Source organism: Mustela lutreola, chromosome 17, assembly GCF_030435805.1.
Source record: "Mustela lutreola isolate mMusLut2 chromosome 17, mMusLut2.pri, whole genome shotgun sequence".
NCBI classification, from domain to species: domain Eukaryota; kingdom Metazoa; phylum Chordata; class Mammalia; order Carnivora; family Mustelidae; genus Mustela; species Mustela lutreola.
The window spans coordinates 17,786,502-17,813,818 of NC_081306.1; the positions used below are offsets into that span (position 1 = coordinate 17,786,502).

A 27,317-nucleotide genomic window follows, 5' to 3' on the forward strand; every position below is an offset into this window, starting at 1 on the left:
AGCTCTCCTGTAAGACAACCTTCAACTCTTTAATGTATTTGTATTATTTAAAAAGCAAAGCTTTCACAGACTTCAGAATTACAAGGACCTTTAACTTAAAGCTCTCAGAATAAACCAGACTGTGCTGTTGCCCTGCTTAAAATTTTCCAGGGGCCTCTTATTACCACTCGATAAAAATCCAAATTCCTTACCACATTCAGCAGGGCCCTACCTCACCTGGCCCCCGCCTGCCTCCCCCACATCGCTTCCCACTCTCCTTCCCCTTGAACACAAGACTCCAGCACTCCTGGCTTCCCCTGAGAGCTATGTGCTTGCTGGCCTCTCTTGGTGGGATGATTCTTCTTGAATTTGTTCTAGTCTTCAATGTCACTGCTCAGAGAGCCTCAGCTGACCACCCTTGTCCAGGAGAGGTCCACACACCCAGGCCACTGCGTCATGGAGCACTTTTCTGTTCTTCTCTCCATAACAAGCACTTAAAAGAAGTCCCATAACAAGGGCCTTGACTCTGTTAAGGGCTGTATCTCCAGTGCCTAGAACTACGCCTGGCATTGGATCAATGCCCCATTGCTACTGATGAATAAATGATCAGATGACCATATTCTCTATTATAACTGATTATAATGCATCAATCGATATGTTGTAGCACCAGGGTTGAGACACACAACCTTGGAGGGGGCTTCTTGGGCCTCCCTTCTTCACCTTCCAAACCAATGAGGCCTTTTGCATATACCATATTTACCCGAGTAAACACCACTCCCACTGAAAGGAAATATGCTTTTTGGCCTTGACCTTGTTTTGCCTCCAGCAAAATGCCTTTGGCTGTCAGCAGCTTGAAGCCTGGGCAGAGCAGGTGGAGGGAGGTGTGAATGACCCTGAAGGTTGAAAGGAAAAGAAATTATCACCCAACAGATTGGTAAAAATTTAAAAGATTGATGATGTCCACTTTTGGCGTGGAAGCAAGGAAGCTGGTCTATCATACCGTCTTTGAGGGAATGACAATTGGTAAAACCATTTTCTGGAGGGCATCTGGCAGTGCCATTTAGAACATGAAATGTGTGTACCCAGGGAACCAGCAAACTCAATTCTAGGCTTCTGCCCTCAACCTATTTTCATACATGTGCACAAACACAGATGTGCAAGGACATGCACTGGCAGCCCTGTCACAGGGAAAACAAACAAAACCAGAAGCTACCAAAAGGCAAGATGGCTAAATAAATTGTGGTATGACCATATATGGAATTTTGTTCAGTCTGTTCAGAATACCAGGGCAGATTTCTATGTGATGACCAGAGAAGGTGGCCACATTCGTGTTGTTAGATACATAAAAGCAAGTAACAGAACAATGCGGGTAGACAGGATCCCATGGACTTTTAAATATGTGTGCCATGTTCCTGTACATCTGTGCATGCGCATAATGACACGGGGTGGGGGGGAGGCAGGGGGAGATGGGGGCATTCCAAAACACCGCTCCAACCTGTCACCATGCACCACCTCTTTGTAGGGGAGTGGGGGAGAGGAGTGGGGCTGTGGTAGACAGACTCACATGCGTTCCTCTGTGTTAATGTTGATTTCTTGAAAGCGTTTTGGGGGAAAATATACCATTACACTACAGTTTTAAAAGTAAAAGAAAGTGGGGCACCTGGGTGGCTCAGTGGGTTAAGCCCCTGCCTTCAGCTCAGGTCTTAATCTCAGGGTCCTGGAATCGAGCCCCGCATAGGGCTCTCTGCTCAGCAGGGAGCCTGCTTCCCCCTCTCTCTCTGCCGGCTTCTCTGCCTACTTGTGATCTCTCTCTCTCTCTCTCTCTCTCTCTCAAGTAAATAAATAAAATCTTTAAAAAAAGAAAAAAGTAAAAGAAAGAGGGTTGCAGGATCTTAGCAGAACCCCACCTGGGGTGAGGGATGTGATCTGTGCCTCCATCAGAGGGAGACTCAGGGGACAGAGAAGACAGTCAATGGTCTCAGATTCAAATCCCAGGATTCCCCGTTCGCCCACTCTGTGAACATGATCCCGGCCACCTAACTTCTCTGCCTCTTGGCTTCTCCTCTATGAAGCTGGGATAACAGCAGTACCCGCCTCTTTGAATTTTTGTGAGGATTAACTAAGATAATGCCTGTTAAATGCTTAGCACACCACCCAGCACGAGGCAAGGGCAAACATGAACTATTAATTTTATTTTCGTTAAGTTGTTCTCATGTGTCAGCATTCAGATCTTCTCAGATGAGGGAAAGGCAAAGGAGAGAAAAGAGACCATACCATGGCAGTTTAATTAATTCCATCTTACAGAGTAGTGCTGCCCCACAGCACATTCAGCAATGAAAGAAATGTTCTATATTATGCTGTTTGACACAGTAAAGACAAAACCAGGTGTCTAGCGAGCACTGGAAATATTAAGAGTTTACCTTAACTTAAATTGCAATAGCGACACGGGGCTAGAATGGACAGCACGTTTCTAGAGAATTTCGCTCTCCCCAGAGAAAGTAACCTCCTTCTCTCCTGAGGGTCCCTGGAACTGAAGATGGGCACAAGTCACAGTACTTAAAATATTAGGAAACCCTAAGCATTTCTTCTCGCTTGTGGTGGGAGAGGCGAGTTTAGAAGGTTTTATGAAGCAGGTCCCTTCTCAAGCCTCATGCAGTTTTTCTGATTGTTCGATGAGACCCACATGGTGCTACCCTGCCTTTCGCGCCATCTTTGGGACACTTTTGAACCTCCTTAATCTTCTTACGAGAGAAGAGGCCTCAGACAAGGCAAACACTGTCAGCAAACACAGGTAATGGCATATTTGCTAACACTGTTTTGTCTTCAGTGTATTTCTTTTTCATCAAACTACAACATCTACCATAGAATTCTTCCTTTAAAAGGTACAATGCAGTGTTTTCTAAGACCATTACAGAGTTCCTATTTAATTCTAGAACATGTTCGTTGCCCCTAAAAGAAAGACTGTACCCATTAGCAGTCACTCCCCGTTCTTCCTCCCCCGGCTTCTAGCAACCACGACTCTGCTTTCTGTCTCTACAGATTTGCTTATTCTGGGCACTTTGTGTAAATGGAATCATATACTATGCGGTCTTCTGTGTCTGGCTTCTGTCATTAACTGTAACATTTTCACAGGCCATCCGTGTTATAGCATGTATTACTACTTCATTCTCGTTCATGACCGAATAATTCCCAGTGGATGATGGACCACTCTTTGTTTATCCCTTTGTTAGTCAATACACATTTAGGTTCTTGTCATCATTTGGTTTTCATGAGTAATGGTGCTATCAACACTCAGGCCTAAGTGTTTGTGTAGGGATGTCTTATCTTCAGTTCCCTTGGGCTTGCACCTAGGTGTGGAATTGCTAGGTCATATCGTGACCCAATGTATAAGTTTTTGAGTCATTACTAAGCTATTTTCCAAAGTCACTGCAAAATTTTGCATTCCCATCAGCAACATACGCCCGTCCCGGTATCTGCACGTCCTCACCAGCACTTGTTATGGTCCGTCTTTATTGCCGCATTCTAGTTGACGTGATCAGTGTTTTTTCAGTAGATACTATTTATTGAGGCCTTGTGGTGGGGAGGTTTGACTGAATTAGTGATGCACTGTTTCCTTTTGTAAATTAATTCATACTACTTACAAAAACAGAATCGAATTCAATCATAGCATTAAATATATAATAGCGCTTGTGCTACAAAGCGGCTAAAGGTCTGAAGTTTAGGAAACTGTGGTTAAAGACAAAGCTTTGGGTTCCCCCCATGGTGTCCACACATGGACCTGAGACCTAAAGTCATCTGGAAAAGTGGTGTGTGTGTGAGCGCACGTGTGTGCCCATGTGTATGCATGTGTGTATGTGTGTGCGCACACACACGTGGGTGTGCATGTTTGAAAACTTCTGCTTTCATCTATTTAGCCTTTCACCCCATGCACATGACTGAGCAGCAGAGAAGCCAGGAGATTTGCTCACTGAGGCACAGACATCCAGGGACAGGTCTGGAATAAGAGTGAAGTCTTCAGAACTCCTGCACCAGGATCCTTCTGGAATTGCATGGAAAATTTAGAAGTATCACTCAGCCAGTGTGTGTAGGTGGGGCCATTCTCACTTTTCCTGGAGAAGGGCCACACCTTCTGGCTTTCTTTATTGTTCTTTTCCACCTTACTTGTCTTTGGGATTTGGACACAAAGGGCCCTGGAGAACGGGGCCACCACACAGCAGAGATGGGGAACCCGAAGCAAGTTTAGTGCAGACGGATCCCCGTGAGCTTTACTATCCCCTAGTGGACAAAGACTTGTAAAGGGAAGGGTCGCCAATCCCAGGGAGGCAAGCCATCACATCTAGGATGGGGTGAGGCAAATTTTGAGTGCAAGATATGGAACGTTCTGTCTCTTCCTACTTGGTCCTCTGGCCCAGAGTTGGGGGGTAGGGCCAGCCCCTCCGCCCTGTTTGGGGACATGTACAAAGACTTAGATTACACAGTATTACAGTGACCAGTTGACCTTCTCTGAAAGGCTCTCTCCACCCAAAAGCCACAAAGTCACAAAGCCATGGCTCTTTCTGGAACGGAGATCCTTAAGGACGTTTCTGCATAGGGTGTGCGGACAATCAACGAGAAGTTAGAAACCCTTCTACCACAAGACCACAGGCTCAGTGTGACATATACCCTGAGGGGAAATTTCCAGGAGCCCCAATTAAGAATCCATGCCCATGAATCACTCTGCAGGAGCCCCTCTTTCTTTACCAGCTCTGGAGAGTAGCCTCATAGTCACCGGTGAGGGTCACGATGGACTTTTTCCTGGGGTTGGAAACTTCTCAGCAGCAGTTAGGAAACACAGCTGCTGACAGCTGAAAATTCTCTGTCTGGGCCTCCAGATCAAGTGACAGAATGTGTGTTTCCATGGCACTCCCAGAAACAGGTGGCTTCTAAACTCTGGAAAAGCACATTCCCCTGCCCTACAGTAAATCAGCTGCTCTCTGTGGACATGTATATTTCAGGCATGGACGGGCACAGTGTCAGGTGTCTCCAAGACAAACCCAGGAAGCTCAGAAGAGAGGAGTGGAGGGAAGAAGGATCTCAAGACAGGGTGATGGAAGCTTAACGGGCAGAGCACCAGGATCTTCCTTAACATGAGTAATTCCTTCTTCCTTCCTGCATTATTTCCTTCGCGACACTTACTAAAATGAGAATCCATCCACTCATGTGTCGCTGTAGCTGCTCCGTTCTTGGTTTTGTCTCTGTCTCCTACGAGATCACTGAGGAAGGGATCGTATCTGACTCCTTGTGCACTGTGCTATTAGTGTCTACCCTTGTATCTTGCATACAGTAGGTGCTCAATAAATGTCTGAAGAATTACCCGAAGAATGGATCTACCAGTCATACACAATAATCTTTGCTGCTGCTCTCTGATACACAAACCTCTCCTTCCACTGTACACATGAGTAAACTGAGGCTCGGAGAGGTTAGAATGATCTATTCAAGATCAAATGTAATAGGAGGGATGGCTGATTCTAGAATTCAGGTCTGTCTGAATCCAGACTCCGAGGTTGTTCCTGTTGTCACAAATGACAAAAGTGAGACATCTCGCCCCCCAGGGGCCTTCCCTACTTCTGCTAAGACAAAAATAAGAGGAAAACCAGCCAGCCCTAAGACAGAACTGTCCTGTGATGGAAAATCCAATCCAGGACCACATGGCTCACCAGATGTTGTGTGCAGCTTTGGTATGGCAAGACTTCATAAGCGCCCAAGATGGATCCCCCATGCTCAGGCAGGTTTGCTTGGAGCCCTTGGACATATTTGTGGGCCATTAACAATTAAACATACATGCTGCAGTCCCCCGAAGCCATGGAAGTTACCAGACCCGCGCACACAGACACACTTCTATGATTCCCAGTGTCCTCTCACTCTCTTTCCATAATCCTTATGATTTCCTGCTCCAACCTGCCCCTGCCTCCCCACCAGAAACTGTCCCTCCTTTCTGGCCAGAATTCTCTGGTTGATAAAGATTCAAAAAATGGTGGCTTCGCCAACCATGGATACCCTGGTGTTGGCAATTTCCACTGAATGCATGCTAGCCCTTCTCCTTGTTTCCCATCTTGTCCCAGTAGAGACCACTACACCAAGTACCATGTAGCTTCTGGAGGAAATCTTTGAAAAATGTAAAATCAGGTCACGGTGTTCCTCTACTTGAAGCTTCCCAGTGGCTCTCCATCTGTCTTAGATGGAAATCTTACCTCCCTGCAAAGCCCAAGAAGACCGGAGATGATCTGGTGGCTGACCGCACATCTGACTTCATGTTCTACCTCTTCCCCCCGGTCATCCACCATATCCCCGTCATACTGACCATCTTTGTTAGTCCCAAATGTGCCTTTAGGGCTTCCATGTGTCCCCCTTTGCCTGAACACTCTTCTCTACACCAGGACGTTACATAGTTGGCTCCTACTGTCCATCAGATCTGAGCTCAACTTTGCACCTTCCGTCCTTCGACTACCCCAAATAACCCTCTTAGTGACTATCATGGAATCTGTTTTGTTTTCTTCATAGTATGTAACGCCATCAGATGTTCTGCTATATTGCTTGTTTTCCTCCATTAAATCTGAGTGGTTTTATTCACCCCTGAAAACCTATTGCCCGGCACATGCTGAACGCTCAGTAAATATTTACTAAATTTTTGATGCATATGGAAACCAATCTAGAGACATCCGAATCTCCAGACTAAGTCCCCTCCTCGGCCTCCGCAATGCACATGGCCTGTCATCACCCTCATTTTGATCGTGAGGGTCAGATATGCAGATGGAAAGAAAAGCACAATAACTGGTAAGCTACTGATTGAAAAAAAGGTCTTTTGCGTTTTCTGCGCACGCTCGGGCAAGGGCTGGCTGGCTCATCTCATCCTAACGCCATGGGGCAGGCCCCTTCCATGACTTCTCTCTCCAATCTATAAAGGGAAAATGTTATACTTTTAGGACTTAAGGGAATTAGGAGAAGGATTTAGTTTTTAAGAGAGAAAGTGAAGTCATTTAAATTGAAAACTGATCTTGGGCCCGAGACGTGCATTTGGTTTGCAAGAGAAATACTCGGGCAGGAGTGATGAGAGCTGACAAAGCAAGTCTGCTCTGTCTCCCGGCCTCGGCTTCTGCGAGAAGGCTGCCCGGAAGATAGCTGGATCTCTTGAGCAGCTTGGTTTTTAGTCCTAAAATGGGCATGAACTTTGGCTAGATCTCTAAAGGGGAGTTGGGTGTTTCACGAGTCAGATGTGCACCCATGTCTCATGGATGGATGGAGTTTCTCTTTTCCTCACAGGAAAGCGTATCTTTTGGAGTCCCCAGTGCATGGGACTTTGGAGGAAGCTGAGAGCAGAAACCACACACTTAGCTGGTTGGAGCCAGCCAACCTCTGCCTCTCTCTTCTCTTGATCCTCTAATCCCCGGGGATACGTGGTTGGTTCCTCTCCTTCACCCCCATCTTCCCTGTTCCACGGACTCAAATGCTATAAATTTCCGATGCTCCTTTTACTTAAGATATTAGCCACATGTTTTGTTGGAGGCTATCGCCTTAGTCTCAGTGTTCTGAACAGAAAGGATATTTATTAGTTGAAAAACTAGTTGATTCTATTTTTAAAAGTTTCTTTATTTAAAAAAACCTGGCTGCAGTGACATAAATGTTTATGTACAGGATGAGAGTATGGGAACTTTTGTGTAAAAACATCCATGTGCAGGAAGAAGATGGAGAGAAGTGTACAGTGATTCCAAGGGGCTATTTCTGGGTTCTGGGTTCCAGTTTGTGTGTCTGGGTGTGTACGCATGCCCTTTCGTGCATATTTGTTTGTGCTTTTCTGATTAAATGTATTTTGCATTAATCTTGTATTCATTTTATAATTAGAAAAAGTGGCAACACTTATTTTCAATGAATTGCCTGTTGGAAAGGAGCCTAAGAAGGAAGCTATAAGCTTAAATCAAAGACCAAACAAATCAGCTGCTTGCTGAGACTGGTATTAAGGTGTGACAACTGTCCTACAGGTGCACAGCTCTACGCGAAACGCACTAGCTGGGCTGGACTTTGGCCACAGGTGAAGTCCACCAAAGGCCATCAGTAAACCATCCTATGACTTGTCTCTTGGGATGAGTTCTGGTTTAATGGCAATCCTCAACCGACCTCCTTCCCAGGACTGTTCAACAAGACTCCAGCTGGGTCCCAAGTACATGGCAGAGGGTTGAGGGGCAGGTCTGAGACATAGTTCACTAACTCCGAGTTGAACGGTACCCCAGGCTAGATCCATCAGATTCTTTCCTGGGAATCTGGGAACTTGAATGGAGACACAATGGCAAGTGGTCTTTGTAGCTGAGTCACTGTGGTTTCTGAATCTTAGCAAGAATGACATTTTGAGCCAGATAATTCTGGTGAAATCTGAATAATTCTGGTTGCCCTATGCATTGAAGAGTGCCAACAGCAACTACCCTCCGATTGTGACAACTAAAAATGTCCCTAGAGGGCTGAGAACCACTTACCTGAAGAGGTCCACCAATGCTGCCTGCTGAGGTCTTTAGGCCTGCCCTACCTCCTCTATGTGCCTTGGATTGAGTTTCATTTCTTTTCCCCCCTTTTGAATCCAAGAACTTCTGTGCATTCAATGGCTTATGCATTATACCTCAAAACCCACAAAAATGTGAACACTTCCATCACTAAATTTTTGTTCAACTAGGCAGGATTGGGTTCTGATCCTCGACCAGAGGGATCTTAACAAAAACACTCGCATTCAAAAATCATCCTTGGTTTCTTGATATTCAAAATTATCTTTCAACCCATAGAAAGCCAAACAGTTCTTAATTTACCTTATCTTTGCTATCAGAGCAGATCTGAGCACAAAGGCATGAATGAAACAGGGGCTTCTGGGCCACACGGGACACTGAAACATACCACGATGCCTCAGCAGCGAGACCCCCACAGAGTAAAGCAAGATGGCACAGAGGAAGAGTCACCTCACCAGGGAGGGTAGGAGGCTTGGTTGTGATGGGGTGTTTAGCACTAACGCCGGCAGGTACAGAAGCTGGAAAGCCGGGAAGCAGAGACGTCATCAGACACACGCCTTACCCGTCCCCGGGAGGGAACTCTACAAAGTGTTCCTTCATGAAGCTCTCACTAGCTAGAACCAAACACTAAAGAAAATACTCACGCAGACAGCATTGCGCACCCAAACCCCACAACTGTTTGAACAGATAAGAATTCCATATGGTCTGCATTACCCTCAGCAATGGAAAGCTTTTTATCCATTCCCAGGCTACCCCATCACCAGGCAGCAAGTGGGAGCTCTGGTCCCTTACAACGCAGACAGGGACAGGACGCAGCAGCTGATGACTGGCGTTCTGTATGATGGGTGAACGCATCCAACATCTGCTCAACCCCCACACAAATCTTAAGGCCCTCTGGCAGGCAGCACCAAGTCCCTCAGCTAAGTCACAGTGGGAACCACCTGCCAAAACGCCAGGTGTGAAACAAGCCCTAGCTCATTAGAGTCCTTAAGCCCCCACTAAATTCCTGGAAAAGGCTCCAGGCAAATACAGGGCTGCCCGCACAGCCAGTCTCTATGAGGCCGTGGGAGCCGCCTTATTAAGACGGTCATTGGACGGTCCACGTCAATTTCACATTTTCTGTCAAAACCTCCCAGATAGCAGGCACCTCGGTGTTTACACCTCTCAGCAGAACAAATGCAGAGCTGTTGAAGGGAGAAATAACACACCAGCACAGTAACAATAGAAGACATCGCTTGCAAGCTGTCCGCAGCCCCTGGAGTAACTGACATGTTTGACAGAGAATGTGTGTTGGTAACGTTGCTTGATTTGTGTTTAAAGAGAAAACAGAAAGTGCATTTCCAGGAGGTTTAGACATTGATAACCAAAGAGAAGGTCTTGTAAACAAAGCCACAAGGACCATGTCCCAGCAGTCCCCTCCTTGCCGTTTGTCACCGCCCCACCTCCCGTTTTGATCTCCCGGAGGAATCGGGCTTCCACGGGGGAACAAGAACTCCTGACAGAAGGCTGAGAGACAGAGGGAGGAAAGCTGATCAGAAATGACAGCGGCACAAAACCCTGTTAGCCTTCCGCTCAGAATAGGTTGTAGGGGGAAGAGACAAGGCTGTTCCCCTGCGGAGGACACGCGGAGGCGTCGGAGCCACAAAGCACAGCGTGGTCCTTGGGAGCATCCCCAAGTCTGCCGTTCCCAAGCCCTGAGAGCTAGGGCAGGTTATTTTACTTCCCTGGGCCTCTGTTTCCTTGAAAATAAGTCTCTCCAGGATGGTTTGAAGCAGTAAAAACTCCCTATGGTAAACATCTGATGGAGTGACCAGCAGCCGTAGCAACGACAGAAATATAGTAATGTAATTATTAGCATGTAAGTATAATATAGTAATCATAAAAATATTACTACTATTTGACTATGTTACATAGGGCCATATAACCATATGTTATATGTATGTTATAATATGTAACATGACCATATTACATAGTATTGCTACTATGTATGTTACATAGGATCATATAACCATATGTATTATAAATCACATATTATATGACAATTATTATATATGTTATATGTAATTACATAATGATACATGATATTATATATAGTTGTGTTTATGTATCATTATATAATTATAGGTAATAGTATATTATAATTATAAAACAATTATATCTGATAATCACATACTATATATTATATGTGTATTATATGTAATACATGTTATTACATATATCACATATATTATGTAATATTATCTAATCCTCATGTTATTTTTATTTCTATTCTTTTTCTTTTTAAGCCACTATTTAGGGGCACCTGGGTGGCTCAGTCAGTTAAGCATCTACCTTCGGCTTTGGCCCTAATCCCCGGGTCCTGAGGTCAAGCTCCGTAGGTGGGCTCCCAGTTCAGTGGGGAGTCTGCTGCTCCCTCGCCCTCTGCCCCTCCCCCCAATTCATGCTCTCTCCCTCGCTCACTCTTTCTCTCAAATAAATAAACAACATCTTTTTAAAAAGCATCTATCTATCTATCCATCTATCTGTTTTGAGAGACAGCACGAGAGAGCGTGTGCTCATGGCCGTGCAAGGTTGGGGGTATGTGGGAGAATCCTAAGCAGGCTAGAGCCAGATGCGGGGCTCAGTCTCACCATTCTGAGATCATGACCTGAGCCAAAATCAAGAGTCAGATGCTTAACAGACTGAGTCACCCAGGCACCTGGTGTTATCTCTATTCTTATTGAGCCTTACGATATGCCAAGTACCATTATAAGTACCTTACAAATATTAACTCATCTGATCCCCAAAAGCAACGCGGGTAGTGATCCCCATGCCATGGAGGAGGACACTAAAGCCCAGATTTAGGTGCTTTCAATATGTCCATTTTACAGATGAGAAACCTACAGCATGGAGTGATTTAGGATCTTCCTAAGGAGGCAAAGCTGAGATTCTAAGCCAGCCGTCTGGCTCAAGCGTGCGCACTCTTAGCCAATACGCAATATACGAAGACAAATATAGATATGTATGAACACTCACTACTGCCTCTGTTACATAGTTAGCTCTGGTGTTATGCATGGCACTGTTGCAGCTGCACTTGGAAATAAACTTGCTAATATGCTTACTGAGTACTTTCCACACGCTGGGCACCGTGCTATGAACTTTACATGCTTTCGTAAATGCCACCCAACCAAGTTAATGCTGCTGAAAGAGGGCAGCAACCATGTCTGAGGTCACACAGATAGTAAGCAATGCCCAAGGTCACACAGGTGGGGGCAGGAGATGAGCCAAGCATCCAGTCCAGAGCCCAAGCCCTACATCATCGTGTTAGCCTGCTTTTCCTTTCACCAAACACATCACTTCGCTTAGATATGGTAGGTGAAGTGCCTCACACACCTCCCAGCATCTCATCAATGCCTGAAAACAAGCAGCTGCTGTGGTTTTTATTATAACTAACTGCAAAAAGCCCGGTAGGCACTGTCCTCCAAGAAAATGATGGCAGCCTGAATTTATGACATCGTCTGTTCAGAGGGCAGATCCTCTGCCCCTTTTAAACCTCAACAAAGCCCCTGCGTTGTTGGGCAACACCAGTTCCCAAGTCCAGCCCCTCATGGGAAACCTGGGATTGCTGGTGAAGCACATGCTTCACCAGGCCCTGCCCTTCTGATGAAGACAATCTGGGGTCCATTGTTGATGAACTCGCCTGCGCTCCAATCAGTGGCAGGACTGGACTGGAGAACACACAGATGGAGGAGGTCCTCGAAGAGACTTGGAGCCATGTTTCTGCCGAAGGCTCCCCACCAGCTGCCCGGTGCCAGTCGGCAGTCTTGCACTCACACTCCTCCCTGCCACCGGGTGCTGACAGATGGGAGCTATTCTTATTATTTAACATTTATTAAGCGCCCACAGTGTGCCGAGAGAGCTGCATGGAACAGGGGTGTGGGTGGTCCCAAAGAGTTTGTCCCCAGAAGGCTATGGCCACATGGAGGGGAGGGGACGGGACTCTCTTTCCCCCTTCAAAGTCTACTCCTCTCAGCCAACTCCAGTTCCAGCTCCAGAAGTCCTACTGGAACCAGTGGACAAAGATTGGGGCAAAGATTCAATGTGAGTGAGACCTGTCCATCCTGCTTTGTGTGTGACCAGCAGCCCGAGCTCCCCAGACCCACTGACTCAGGGGATGGCAAGGGGAGGAGTTTGATACCAGCCAAGGCCATGGACTCTGCATGTCGAATCCCTTTCTCCCTCCTCCACACCAGCATCCCCCAATGGCACCCTGTCCAGCTGCCCCAAAAGGCATGATGACCCTGGTTACCGAGAATCTCCATGGAGTGAGGGAACAGACAGCTACAAATGTGCTCACTCGGCCCTAAATCTAGAGCATCTTCATATGAAAAAGAAGTTGCAACAACCCAGGAAATGGAGAGAAAAACCAGGACGGCAGCAACGCTGGCCAACCTTTCTGGAGTGCCTGCAGGGAACAGGTGTTGCTCTCCGTGTGCCGCAAACATCATCTCATCAAGTCTTCAGGGCTCCCTCCCGAAGTGAGACTCTCCCCCACTGTCAAGTTGAGATAATGGGAGCTCAGAGAGGTGAAGCCCCACATCACACAGGGGCCAAGATGCCTACTCAGATTGGTCTGGGTGGGGCGTGCCCAGACCTCTGGCCTTATGTCATGTTGCCTCATAGCATTACATGTTACCATAGCATTGTGGCTGCAGTGGAAAAGCCTCGGCCCTGGCCATTTTTGCACCCTTTTATTGCTGACATCAACTTTGGGAGATAGAGAATATGGCATATCACGACCGTTTTCAAGACAAGCAAGTGGAGGCTCAGAGAGGTCAAGCAACTTGCCCAAACTCAACAGGAGAAGATTGTGGCTAGACTCAGGTTCCCCTGGTCTGAACCCTACACTCTAAACTCTCTGATCTCAATCCTTAACCGCACTGCCTCATGAAACGAGAAGAAATAGCTCTTCAGAGAGCACTCAGTGAGAATGCCCTGGAAAGCACCCGCTGACTGTCTCCTCCAAATCCTCCCCACCTCTAGGAGCCAGTGTAGATTAGAGAGCGGAAGGAAACACAGCAGCTGGTGGTGGGGGGGGGGAGGTCCACCTTCTTCTCCCAGCGCGTATGCTGAACTCACTGCACTCCTCTGAGCCAGATATAAGGTGGGACAAGACAGAACCAGCTACTGTTTCAGAGGTATGGTTCTTGTTATTATCCTTCTTTCTCAGAAAAAAAACAAAAACAAGCAAGCAAACAAATAAAAAAAAAAACCTTCCCTTTGTCTCCAGGAACGTACCAGAAACCCTGTCATTTGGGAGGGATGGAGAAACTACTTATAGGGAACCATCTTCCTGGTTCTGTAGAAAAATTCCTCTTGACTGATTAAGCTACTGAGAGTGGTAAGGAGCCCATACCAGGTGGGGTGAGTGGGGTTGAGAGTCTACAGAGTTCTACCTTCCAGCACTTATTTTTAACTTCTAACTCTCCTGTCAATGGTGTGGCCATGCACGCTACCTCCGAGGACAGAGACTGGGTCCTAGTCATCTCAAGGTCTCCAGAGTTTAGAAGAGAACCCGACACGGAACCCATGACCCACAGATAATTATTACGATGAATAAATAAACGTCACCATGACTCTCCTCTGGCTTACAACCCAAAGGGTTCAAGCTATGAACTAGCCATCGCATCAGATGATGGTCCCATGTGCCCAGAGGAAAAGACCTATGGAGTCCCGAGTTCAATGTTTGTGGACACCTCTTAAGGTTCAGCAGTTAATCAAGTGGACACGCTGGCTGTTTGCGTGCTGGTGGGATGCATGTGTGATAGGACTATCTTTAGACGTGAGAGAAACATAAATAGGGGTGAGTATCTCTGTCATAAATCAGCCGGGGAAAACACTTACCCAAAACAACCTTTAAAAGACAGGGAGGGGGCTCTGCTTCACCATCAAAGGCTCAGATTGCTGAACACCAAAGCAGCAAAGTGGAGTGTGAAATCCACAAGTCTCTCCAGCTCTGCTTGTCCCATGCCAACATATTATAAAAAGCAGACTTGCTGATATAGCATGCCTTTAAAATGATCAAAATGACAGATGGTTGCTGCAGAAACACATCCTTTTTATAGGACTGATATTAATCAGAAGAGACTGACAGCGTCCCTTTAATCTTTTAATTTTTTTTAAAAAAAGCGTGTTTCTATAAAACAGAATGGGGCAAGTCCCCAGCATCTCCGAAGTGCTTTGAAATGACGGACGGTCCACATTATTTCAAGCTTAACTAGAAGGCTTGGGTTTTTCTTTCTTTACATATTTATGTATGTATGTATTGCTAATATAAGAGAAATGATGTTGCTGCATGAGAAGCCGAATGCTGCTTTGGTTACGGTTTTACTGAATGTCCTTATCAGAGTGTCTTTACTGCCCTAAACTATGCCTGGCGTCCTCACCTGGAAAATGGTGGGAATGCTCTAAACATACCATACACTAGTGGGAGACAAGTACTGTAATTAATTTAGGTGGGAAAACACTGAGTAAAATCGCCACATCCTATTCTGATCCATCGCATCACTAATGGAGAAGACAACAGTTAACTGCCTGGTGAGTATGATCCCTGGCATCAGACTAAGAGGATAATTAGGATCAGAATTCCACACTTCTCTCCCTAGAGATGGTGTATGTAGGGTTCAGGGGAGAAAAAAACATGCCTGGAGGCATGTAATAGCTTCAGCTAGTACTGCTGATCATGCGAACCAGGTATGTGCTGGTCTAGTACCCTATTTTGAGAATAGGACTCCACCCCTCCCCACCCCCAACCTCCCCAAACCCCTCCCCCTGCCTCTATTCCCAGTCCCTCCCTGCTCAGTCTGGGAGGACTATGGCCTCCAGCTCCGATGTGAGCCTTGAGTCAAGATGATTGCTTTGGGGGTGGGAATGGTTTACAAAACAAGCCAAGGAGAATGCTATGTGAAACTTCTGCAAGAACCACCAGGAAAGAGACTAGCAAAGATGGGTTAGGATGTAAGTCTGGGGTTGCTTGGGGACCCTTCTTGCTGCCCCTTGGATTTGGTGTGCTTGTAAATGAAGATCAGGAAAAGACAACCACTGTGGATTCGGGGAGAGACACGACATGGTTTGTTGGAGCCTCTGAATTCAACTATATGTTGAATTCAGCTGGATGTGTCCTTTCCCAACCCCGTGCACAAGCAATGTGAATTAGATTTTTGTTGCTTACCAATGAAAAGGCCCTGACTAAACACTCATCATGCCTCTCTCTCTCACTTTCTCTCTTCCTCTTGAACAACGCAGAATAAACATCTACACTGATATTTCTATCTGTATATATATATAATATATTACATATATTATATATTATATATTATAGAGATCTCTATTGAGATAGATATATACAATATTATTTATTATATATAATATATAATATTACACCATATATATTTTATAGATACATATGTATATTATATGTATATATGCATACGTGTATATATGCATATATGTGTATATTATATATATTATAGATAATTTTATATTATATACAATATTATAAGTATGTCATATGTATAATGTGTATATAATATATAATATATGTAATATCACATATTATATATATTATATATATAAAGCTATATCTATCTATCATCTTTCTTTCCTATGTATCAGGATGTAAGCTTTGTGTTGAACGGGGGTCTTGTGTGTTTTCTATTCTGCCCCGTTACCCTCTCCTACTTCACAGCTTGACATACAGTAGGTGCTCAATAAATAACTGCTGAACCAGGAGATGGATCACACTTCAAGCTCGCAACCACCTTGCAAGACAGGTATTCATTCTGTAGCTGAGCAAACAGCCTTGGAGAGGTTAATTGACAAGCCCAAGGCCACACGCTTAGTAAATGCCAGAGCCAATACATCAACTCGGACCTGTTTGACTCCAAATTCTCCTTGCCACCCCCCTGACTCTTTAATTTAGTCTGCTGTTGACATGGTCTCTTTGGCAGTACAGAAAAGTCACTTAGTGACTGAGATGGAGTGGCCTCAAAGTAAATGACACCACTAGCATTTATATCAGGTGTACATTCGGATTTCTTTCCCGATCGGCAGACTCTCCAAACATGTAGATAAGGCTGCAAGGCAGCGAGGGCAGCGTCGGAAAATGGCTCCACTCGCCACAGACCGAAACAAGCGTGCGTCTTTTAGGTCCACGCAGAGACATAACCACACCACCTGCAAGCTCCTTCTCCGTTCCTCTACCTTTCTGCGGGGATGGCTTCTGTTGGTTCCCTGTCACAACCAGTGCTCTGGTAACTCCTGGCGTTGCTACAAATGTGTATGCAGATCTGTCATAAGCTGCATCGCCAGATTCAATGACGCTGATTTCTGCTTCGAAACCCAGAGTGCACGGTTTGCTTACACCATGGCTGGCCCCATCAGACAGGCACTGATCAGCATTTCTCTGCCGCTGCCTACTCTGTGAAGTTCAAGTTAGAAAACTTACAGCCTCCAGAGAGCTTACAGTCTCGGGGAGAAAAGATGACAAAGCGTGGTCGGGACGCACATCCAGCAAAGTGGACTCTCACCTGCTGGGTTCACAGAAGAGTATTTCGGAGCCGATACCAGTGTCGAGCACTTGGAAATTTCATTTCTGAGACTCCTCCCAGCCCCTTTTGAGCCTATGTCTTTGAACTGTTGAGTCCTAGGTTTAAACAATGTCCAATCCCACAGTGCTCGTGGCTTGGGGAAGATCCTGAGGCCTGTCTCGATGTGTCACCCCAACATCGTGAATTCACCCAGGTGTTCTGCTCTGCTTGGAAGAGCATTCTCCTTAGCTAACCTGTGAATGCCTGCTGGTGCTCTACAGCTCAACTCAAATGCCACTTTTCCCTTTTAACCACCCACTTCCCTCCTCTAAGAGACATCCACCTACCCGCTCTCCGGTGTTTTCCTCTGCATTCCCATGGGTGCACCTCAACAGTAGACGGGTGAAGAGGGAAGGCTCTGGCCCCACACACCTGATCCAAATCTCAGCTCTGTCACTGACATTCCTGCGACCTTGGGCGAGTTAAGTTTCTAGAGTGTCAGCTTCAGGTTTTTCATATGCAAAAAGGGCATCATAATGCAGGACTGCGATTCTTCATCTGAAAACTTTGGGGTCATCTGTATTTTGAAATTCAAATGTTTATAGGGGGGCGTGGGGAATTGCCTTTTTTCAGAAAGGTATTTCAGTGGAAACACTGATTATGTAACACCCTCGGCAGGGTCTGGGACAGCACGGTCTGAAATCAAACACATAAATATCCCTGTAGCAAAATATATGAATATTCACACTAAGTGGGATAAAGAAAATCTATAAATAGCCACACATCATTTCAGGTCAAGTCTGCTTCCCAAATGAGTTGGGGTGCCAAACTCCTCCCCCCACAAAACCCTGATTTTCAGAGCTTTTTGGAATTTAAAATTACAGATAAGGGATGGTGCGCCAATAGCACCCAACATGAAGGCTTTTAAGAGCAAATTAAAGTAATATACCTGTGTATTTAACAGAACACCTGGACCATGGCAAATACTTAGTAATTGTTCCCTGTCATTCTTCACTAAAGCATTCATTGCAATATCAGCTTTGTGTTTATCTAGTGCTCTCATCCACAGGCTGTGAACCTACAGGTCAGTAGCTATAACTATCAGTTTTGTGTCCTGCGTATCCAGAGCGGTGTCTGGTATAGGTTACCAGTGAATGAATAACTAAATTAACAAATGCGTGGGGAGATAGACGGGGCTCTGTTTGTACCATCCTTCATCTAGGAAAATAGCCTTTTGATCCATTATCTGTAATACCGAAATGAGATGGGAATTACTTGCCCCGGTATGGAGAATGAGTCAGCCACGTATCATCAAAGGGCACACTTTCTGGACAGATATCTACAGCGAGGGGTGTGAGTCTGAACTTACAACCTAGAGCCAAGGGCTCATTAGATCTAAATGCTAAACAAACAGACTAATCACTTACAAAGCCACTGTTTTCTTAGTTGCCTGGTTTTGTGCGGCTGTGGTCCATGGTTTGGATTAGCCATCTTGGTAACTTCTGGATTCAAGACTGACTGACAATTGACTTGTCAGACTTTCTTTGTTCTCAGATCAGACAGCTCATCGATCATTCAAGGTACTGTTGAACATTTAGAAGTAAATAAAGAGGTTCAATAGGAACATACATTGTTTCTTTTTAACCAGAGAGTCAGAGATTGAGATCCATACCAAGGGAAAGGAGTACTGTTTATATAACACACTCAGTAATATTACTTTTTTCTTCTTCTCTTCTGCTTCTCATGACCCTTGAAACTGTCCAAACTGTTCAGCTCAATCCCACATGGCCATTCTGGAATTCTTTACATGGCTAGAAGGAAAAACTATCCACCTTGCTATATATTTTACAAATTTAGAAATGAGATGATGGGGGGAACCTAGGTGGTTCAGTGGGTTAAGCCTCTGCCTTAGGCTCAGGTCATGATCTCAGCGTCCTGGGATCAAGCCCTGCAGTAGGCTCTCTGCTCAGCGGGGAGCCTGCTTTCCCTCTATCTCTGCCTGCTGCTCTGCCTACTTGTGACCTCTCTCTCTGTCAAATAAATAAGTAAAATCTTAAAAAAAAAAAAAAAAAGAAATGAGATAATGTTCAGGATATCCAATATGGTAACCATTCTTGCTTTCCTAAGGGATAGCAGAGGAAGATCAGTGATAACTTCTGGAACAAAAGACCCTGGTGAGTAAAAAACAACTCCACTCTCTGTTTTGGTTTGTTTTTTTGTTTTGGTTTGGTTTGTCAAAAACAATGTGATGTTTCCCTAACGCCTGTTATGATGTCTGGTCAATTACTTATTTTTTTTTTACCCCTTAGTGGACCAAAGTAGGGCAATGTTAGCATGAATTTTAAAAAAAAAAAAAAAAGTGGCACTTGAAAGAATTATGAAATGGAAGTTCTTCTGCCACAGAATTGTTGGCTCTTGAGGCTGGAAAGACCTTGGGAGGAATCTCAAACTCTGATCCAACAACACTGTCAAGTGCCCACTACAGCTCTGTTTGTACATCTCCAGTCACAGGGAACTTACTACTGATGATGGAGTACACATACTATTTTGGATCACTTTCAGGTCTTGCTGATGACATTATTAAGGTGTGGGTGGCACCTTCCACCCCTACAGGAAAGCTCCTGCTTGAAAAGTTGGTAAAACAAAAGAAAAACAAAAAAACTAAAAAACAAACAAACAGAAAAAACCCCCAAAAACATACAAGGTCAAGAAATTGGTAAGCAAGACTATATAGCCCATTGGGATAGAGGCCAAATGGTGTCAGAAGCCTCAGCAAAAAGGTGAGTGTGAGTGTGTGTGTTTGTGTGTGTGTGTGTGTGTGTGTGTATGTGTGTGAGTGTTACAATTTTTCTCTTTGAGTTGCATTCCCTCCCCTTGCAAAATGTTACTGCAGTGGGGTGATTTGAGTTTCTTGATGTCAATGTGTAAATGACAGAGGTTCTCTCAGCAAACCAGATGAAGCTCGTCTCTTTCTAGCTACAGCATTTCAGTGTTCCAGGGGAATGGGAGAGGAGATGAATATGTCACAGCAGCTGGTCTAGAGGGTCCCAACTGCACTGCTCTCCTGACTTATGGATAACTAGTTACCAGAAGTGTCACTTGGGAAAACAAAGTAGGATAGGGCTAAGATTTGCAAGTAAAATCGCTTGTTCCTTCCAAAAATAACTGGATATGTTTCTCAAAGCCTCTGCAAAGGAGGAAGAAATAGGGCCTCCCCAATTTCTCAGCTGCCCTGTGCGCCTCCTCATCTATCATTGGGGTAATACGTCCAGAGTGGCATTTCGTAATGACAGCAACATTCCAGCAAATCGATAGTTATTTAATTCCCAACAAGCTCTCAAGTCCATTAAGCCTGATTACATTCACCCATTTCAGTGGGTGCCACTATTTTTCCTACACCGGCACTTAATCTATAACAGGAACTTATGAGAACTTTCAAAAGCAATTTCAGCATCAATCAGCATAGAGTGAAGGGCACGATTTGCTTGTAATTATTTATCGGACGGGGCGGCAGAGGGGCTGACAAAACTCCCAACAGCCGACCTTCACCCCAAGTTTCCAGTATAAGCAAAAAGCCTTCCAGTCTGCTCTGGAGTCCTGCTTCAGACGCCACGAGCGCCCCATGGACCTGCCCACACCGGTAAAGATGGAACCCTTTCCATGTTGTGAAGGCCCATTCTCTAGATGGCTCACTTATTTCCCACACACCATATAGGAGTTTCCAAACTGAGCAACAGCCGTAAGTCTAGGAGGACAGAATGTTCTGTTAGTATGTAGAATCACCCCGTGCACGTCTCAAATCACCAAAGTTCTTAGAGTTCACAGAAGTCATTTGGAAAAGGGGAAAAATGTGTTTGACCAGAACCCTACCCAGAAATGTTCATTCACAAACTAGGATATTGCAGAATTTTAAAATATAGTTGGGTGGAAGGCAAGAACAAAGGTGAAAGTGCACAGTGAACACAAAAGACACTTAAATTTCCTTTCCTGTAGAAACGCAACACAGATTTATTACAAAGGGATGGCTGTTCTTAACCAAATAACAAGCAGACGACAACCACCTAACCATCTGGTTTCCTATCATGTTCGGGCTCTGTCCCTGACTCGGTGTTAGCTTTTCACAGAGAACATCAAACAGACACCCAGAAGCCAGGCTTGTTTAAAAAGACAAACTTATGGTGGGGGCGGGGGGGGGGGGAGTCCCAAGTCTGTTATTGGTAGATGGTTCTCCCTACACAAAATTAATAGCCTTAAAAGTCAAACCAACGCACATCTCAATTCTTCACTTTCTTGCCATCATTAAGATGTAAACAGCTGGTAAGGGATTCCTAGAATAGTCTCTGAACTTCATAAATAAACCATCAACAGAGTGTTCCCTTTTGCCTCAATGCCACCCCTCAACCCAGGTCGGCAGCGGGGCGGGGAGTGGGGGGGGGGGGTTCTATGAAAATAGACAACCCACACGAAGGCAAACACAGGAATTAATGCATATTTCATGCTCCTTCTATTTTCCGGGTTAAAGCTCTTAACCAAGTCACCTCATGATAAGTTACTCTGCCTCATGATCAGCTCTGGGAGACCGAGTCCCTCAGAAAGCCGGGAAGGAGAGCAAATCCTTTGCCCCGTGGTCAACCCTCCTGAAGCAAAGGCATGAATGTTAAACAGCGCCCAGATCAATACAAGCAAATATAGCTCAACTACACCATTTATTCAGCCATGAGAGATGTCAATAGCCAGATTAGGGTGATCCATCTTTTTGATTTCCTACTGTCTTCCCACTGACTACACGAGGGCTTTTTCCTGTATTAAAAGTGTTTGCTTTCTCAACCATAAAAATTCCAATTATTACTCTGAGCGCTCTGGAGTTAAGTTGCTTGCTGGCAGTGGCCTTGAATTACCTGGATCAGTCCGGGGAAGTAGGGGGCTGCTGGAACAATCATAGGCACGCCATAGGGATGCAGGAGGACTCCTTGAGAAGGCAACATGCTTTACGTGAAGGTGTTATTCCCTCGGAAGCTCAACACATCAATGGAGAGTTAGGGGAAAATCTATAGACCCAACTTCTTCCGAACTACAAAGCGGAGAGCCAAATCGCTTCTGTCAGGAGCCAAGCACTCATCAACGCAGAGAGGGGAAAGAAAGAAAATCCGCATCAGCAACTCTTAATGTGAAAGTTTTCTTCCCAGACGAAGAAGAGACACAGCAGCTGCAGCGTTGAAGCTACCAAAATGGAAGGTGCTATTTTGGGAACGGCTTGCCTAACATGACTAACCAAATACTCTTCATTAATTTAGTTCTCAGAGAGAGTGAGAGAGAGAGAGAGAGAGAGAGAGACCAAATGACAGAGAGAGAGAGAGGCAGTGGGGCTATCGGGTTTGGGTTCTTCCTAAGGAATTGGGGCAAAAGGCAAGGGGCAGAGTCTGCATGGGATTTTTAGCCAGAAAAATTGAGAATGTAAATTGATATGATTATCAGTTGCCACTTAAAACTCAAGTAGGTTAAATGCGGGCAGCCTTTGGTACTGATCAAACAGAAGCTAAGGTGGTGGTCTAGTTTGTGCTTCTCTCCCTCCCTCTGGTTTTAATTTTAAAGGGGCAATCTGTGCAAATAATACAATAATCACACCAGCTAACATTTGCAGAGTGCGCTATGCACAGAGAATGAACTAAGTTATTTACACGGGCTAAGTCATTTATTCCCGCAACTCTCTGAACTATGTATTATCTGTTCCGGGCAACACATGGGAAAGGGGGCTCGCCCTGGTCGAATAGTTTGCTCACAGTTGGAGTGTCTGAATCTCGGTTTCCTCATCTGGGAGACTGAGTAATGAGAGACCCTACTCATTGGGTTGTGTGACAAAGCCCCTGGTGCGATGCTGGAGGCTGTCGGCCATTCTCATCCCGTCTTCCCTGTTCTCCTGACAGTCGGTATGGACACATCTCTGGCTTCAGATCAAAGGTGCAGATACCGTCACTCCCGCAGCAAGAAGGCACATGGGCTGGTGGAGCGCTCCCTGATTTTAAAAGCAAGGACGTGAAACAGACAAAGCAAGTCTGCCCAGCTAATGCTGAAGGCCCAGGGATCATAGGAAATCACCTTCAAACCGAACATCCGCTTGCCACATTCCACCTCTAACTCTAAGCAGGACATAAGATATAGATTTTGTAGAAACTCGGAGAGCTTCAGACACCACAAAACATATTCAACTATTGGCTTTTTCTAAATCCAAATGTCAATTCCTCCACTTTCAGATAGCCAAGGTGTTTTTACACTACACTAATTTTAGTTGCTTGATTTAGCTGCATAATTACATTTCTAGATAACAACAGTGGACAGCGTTTGGCAGAGAATTCAATTATTTAAGGCTGAATTTTGGCCATCTTGACAAGATTTCTCTGTAATTGATTCTCGTGTATCAAAGTGGCCACACTGTTACAATTCAGAAAGCTCCAGTAACAGCTGCAAGTTGACCCCTCTTACTTAACAGCCTGATACTGTTTCTAACTTTAGCTTTTGACTCTGACTTTCAACACTGTGCTTCTGAGAAGTTACCGGGGAGGACAGAGGCATCTCCATGAGACAGCTTCCCGGGATGGGACAGCTATTCATTACTTTGGTAAGGGCTGGGTCAGATTGATTTATGTCTCTTCAGTGTTATAAAATGGAAGGACTGTTGGGGGAGGAGGCAGGAAATAATCTGGTCACTCAGGCTAGAAACTTACACATTTAGATCCTTGGTTTCCTAAACTAGAACAGAGGTAACGATATCCACTTACTCTTCACCAAGACTGCTCCAAAGGGCAAAATTCTGGGAGTGTTTTCGAAACTTCAGTTACATAAATACAAAGGATCATCATATTTATTACTGTATCTATTGTTTTGGTTAAAGAAGCTGAGGAGTTTGGAGAAAAATGAGAAATATATTGCACATGGGCATAGAGATACCTAGCTATACCCTTTGCAGAAGGCATTTTTTTCTTTTCTTTTCTTTTCTTTTCTTTTCTTTTCTTTTCTTTCTTTCTTTCTTTCTTTCTTCTTTCTCTCTCTTTCTTTCTTTCCTTCCTTCCTTTCTTCTTAAGATTTTATGTACATATTTGAGAGAGAGCAAGAGTGAGGGAGAGAGAAAGAAAGCAAGTACAAGCTGGGTGAAGGGCAACAGAGGATGCAGTCTCAGTGCCGAGCAAGGAGCCCGATGTGGGGCTCAATCCCAGGATCCCGAAATCATGATGTGAGCCGAAGGCAGAGGCTTAACAGACTGAGCCACCCAGGCACCCCTCTGTTTTCTTTTAAAGAACTCCATGATACAGAAGTTTTTGCTGATCGTGAGTAATGAGTAACCATTTCCTCCTGTCTCTTAAGATAAGGGCTAACTGTTTTGTGACCCTTTTCATTTTGACTGCTAGGAAGCTCAAAACCAAATAAGAAGTTCAACTCTGCCCATTGTGTTGGCCTTTACTGCCTGCATATTTCTGTTCTTGTCTTCTTGTCCTCACCACCTCCCATCCTAACTATCGATATTCATGTTGTCTTTGACTCTGGCTGTCTATCCGTATATTACTGTCATGTATCGTCTCTAGTAGTTCTATTTTTGGAACTGGATGAATTGAATATATCCTTCTTCCAAGCCCATCTCAAAAACATTATGAAATAATAAGACACAAAATTTAATGACAACCATTAAACAAAACCTCTTTTTCAGAACACAGCTTCTGCTTTTCCAAACAGGAAGCACCTAGTACTACCAGACAACAATTCTTTTGTTCTTTCATCCACTTCCTCTGTTAAAAGGCAGACAACCACCTTCTGCATGTCCCTCCTTACCACGGGCTAGAATGCACGGCACATGCTAAATGGTCGGCTATTCAACGTCTAGTATGTCTTATTAAACTCATGCGTTTTTTTTTTTTTTTTTTTTTTGCAGAAACTTTGATATGTAAGCATAAAAGAATAAAGTAGAGAATAGAGGAGCCTGTGGTAAGGAGACACAGGCAGACCTTAGAAACACAGAATTCAAGCGAAGGGCCATGGGTCAATATTGGTGACGGCCATCCCAGACAGGAGGGCACACTTGTTTCTATAAATGGGCAAATCATTGATAGCTCAGGTGTTAGGACCTTAGTTCTCTGCTGTAACCACTCAAGACTGCTACCGATCCATGAAAGCAGTTAAAATACAGAAAAAACCCCTGAAATTTGAATTTCCTCTGATTTTTCCTGTCATGAGATCCTCCTTTCATTTTTTTTCCCCTTCTTGAAAAAATATAAAAACCATTCTGAGCTTGAGAGTTGTGAAAATGGGTAATGGGCTAGGTTTGGCTCACCAGCCATGGTTTGCTGATCCCTAATTGAGAGCATGTATTTTAATTAAAGCTCTAGAAGTCAGACTTTAATACGATAGCAAATACATTCTCCTTTTTGGATGCCCTCTGCTTCCCCATGTACTTCTTGATTTTTCTGTCACTTCCTTGGTGTCCATTCTGTCGATCGTCCCTTGTATCAGGGATTTCCATCAGGAGACTTTGTTTTGTTTTGTTTTGTTTTGCTTTGTCTTAGCCAGGTTTTGACAGTTCAGTCTTACCCACCTTTCTGAAAAAATAAAAAAACAAAAAAACAAAAAAAACCCTCACCTTCTGTATTCTTTCCCCACCTTCCACGATGACACTCCCTTCTCAGAGACTGCTTTCTCCTTCCCCTTCCTTAAAGTGGTTCCTCTGCCGAGGTCAGACGCCACATCTCCTTCCCACATCTGAGAGCCAACATGAGGATTACGTGGCTCACCACCAGCCTTTGTGAGGGGCAGCCACCCAAAGTGTAAACGCTCCCATAGGAGAAGGGAAGAGAAAAGTAACGCAAGTGTTGGCTGGAGGTTGGGAGAGGACAGCACTCGGAGAAGACCGGTGGCTGCCATATGCATTCTGTTGGTGAACGGAACCAAATTCAGCCTCATGGACAAAATTCAGTCTGAGGAGGAGGACGGAGGACAGGAGGAAGAGGAAGATTGCTGATGACAACGATGGTGGTTTGTCTGCATTGTGTAAGACAGAGGTGATGTTTTTAAATGGAAGTGTCTTGTGTAAAATTTAGGTCTATAGTAGAATCTCTTGAAAGCCTGGAAGATCTAGAAACTTTGGGCCACATTTCCTTGTACCAACCATCCCTGAAGTCTGGGAAGGACCTGCCTCCTCCATAGCTCAGGAAACTCAGACTCTGTGAGACTGTCTCCACCATTCTTTACCTGTTTCCTGAAAAGAGGCCAAATGTCAGTTGCTACTTGTCGACCATTGAAACAGAACAAAACAGAAGGCATAGAGCAGTGTTCTTCTGACAATATTAATTGCGCTCCCTATCTTTTGGATATTGACAGTGTTTATCTGACCATATGGATCTACGCAGAATATTGAACCACTCATACCTCGCCATTTCCAAGCAAAGTCGGGGGAAAAGACACTCTCCTGCTCTACTCAAGATGATATTCTTCATCTTGAAGATGGTATTCTTCATCTTTAGTTTTCCAGATTCATCCTCTAAGACATACCGTCTTTACTTCTACAAATCACTTGTTTTCCCCCCTAAAAATTAGTCTAGCAAGTTGCCTTTGCCCTACACTTTTATAAATCCAAGCCTCTGTACAATCTGGTCTGTTACGCAGAACTATTCATTCTTCCATCTTTCTTTCTTCCTTCCTCCCTCCCTCCCTCTGTCCCTTCCTCCCTTCTTTTCGTCCAATTCAAACTCACTGGCCTAATCAAATGTTACATCTTCTGCAAAGCCTTCTTCATGAGGCAGAATGAGCTACACTATCACCTATCTTCTAGAACCACAATAGCAAGGTACAAGAATGCTGTGAAGTATGACTACTCCTCTGGAAGGTAGACTGGCTCAGATGAAGAAGCCCACCATTCCTTCTTGCTCAGCCAGTGACTAGACAAACAAAGTTTCCCAAAATGCTTCCTAGGAGAATGATGGGTTGAATGGCTGCTTTGGGAAAATGTGAGGCAGGGTGAGAAGTTGCAGGGCTCTCCTGATAACTGAGGGCTACCTGTATCTCTCTACATTTGCCATCAAGTGGCCCTGGGGACATCCTGACAAAGTAGCAAAAGCCTGAGTCTCAAAGTTTGGAGAGATTGGGTTCTGCCCCACTTTCAAACATCTGACCTAGGATAAGATCCTCAGTCCCGAGCCTTAGTCTCCTCGGGGGTGAAGTGACCCAACACCCAAGACTCCTTGCAGGCAGGCTGCTGCCACGG

At 44.9% G+C, this 27,317-nt stretch overlaps 1 protein-coding gene across 26 annotated transcripts in view; it reads right to left on the minus strand.

Annotated features, from left to right (window-relative positions):
• LOC131819383 (RNA binding protein fox-1 homolog 1) overlaps positions 1 to 27,317 on the minus strand; it is a 549,338-nt gene that overhangs the window by 314,128 nt on the left and 207,893 nt on the right. The window contains exon 1 of one of the 26 annotated variants that reach the window (XM_059154442.1): positions 21,970 to 22,226. The exons of 19 other annotated variants lie outside the window; for them this stretch is intronic. In XM_059154442.1, coding sequence (XP_059010425.1) covers positions 21,970 to 22,056 — 87 coding nt within the window. In that variant the 5' untranslated portion in view covers positions 22,057 to 22,226. Of the gene's footprint in view, positions 1 to 21,969; positions 22,227 to 27,317 lie in introns of those variants that run through there. 6 more of the 26 variants (XM_059154431.1, XM_059154432.1, XM_059154435.1 and 3 more) reach the window with 6 other exon arrangements.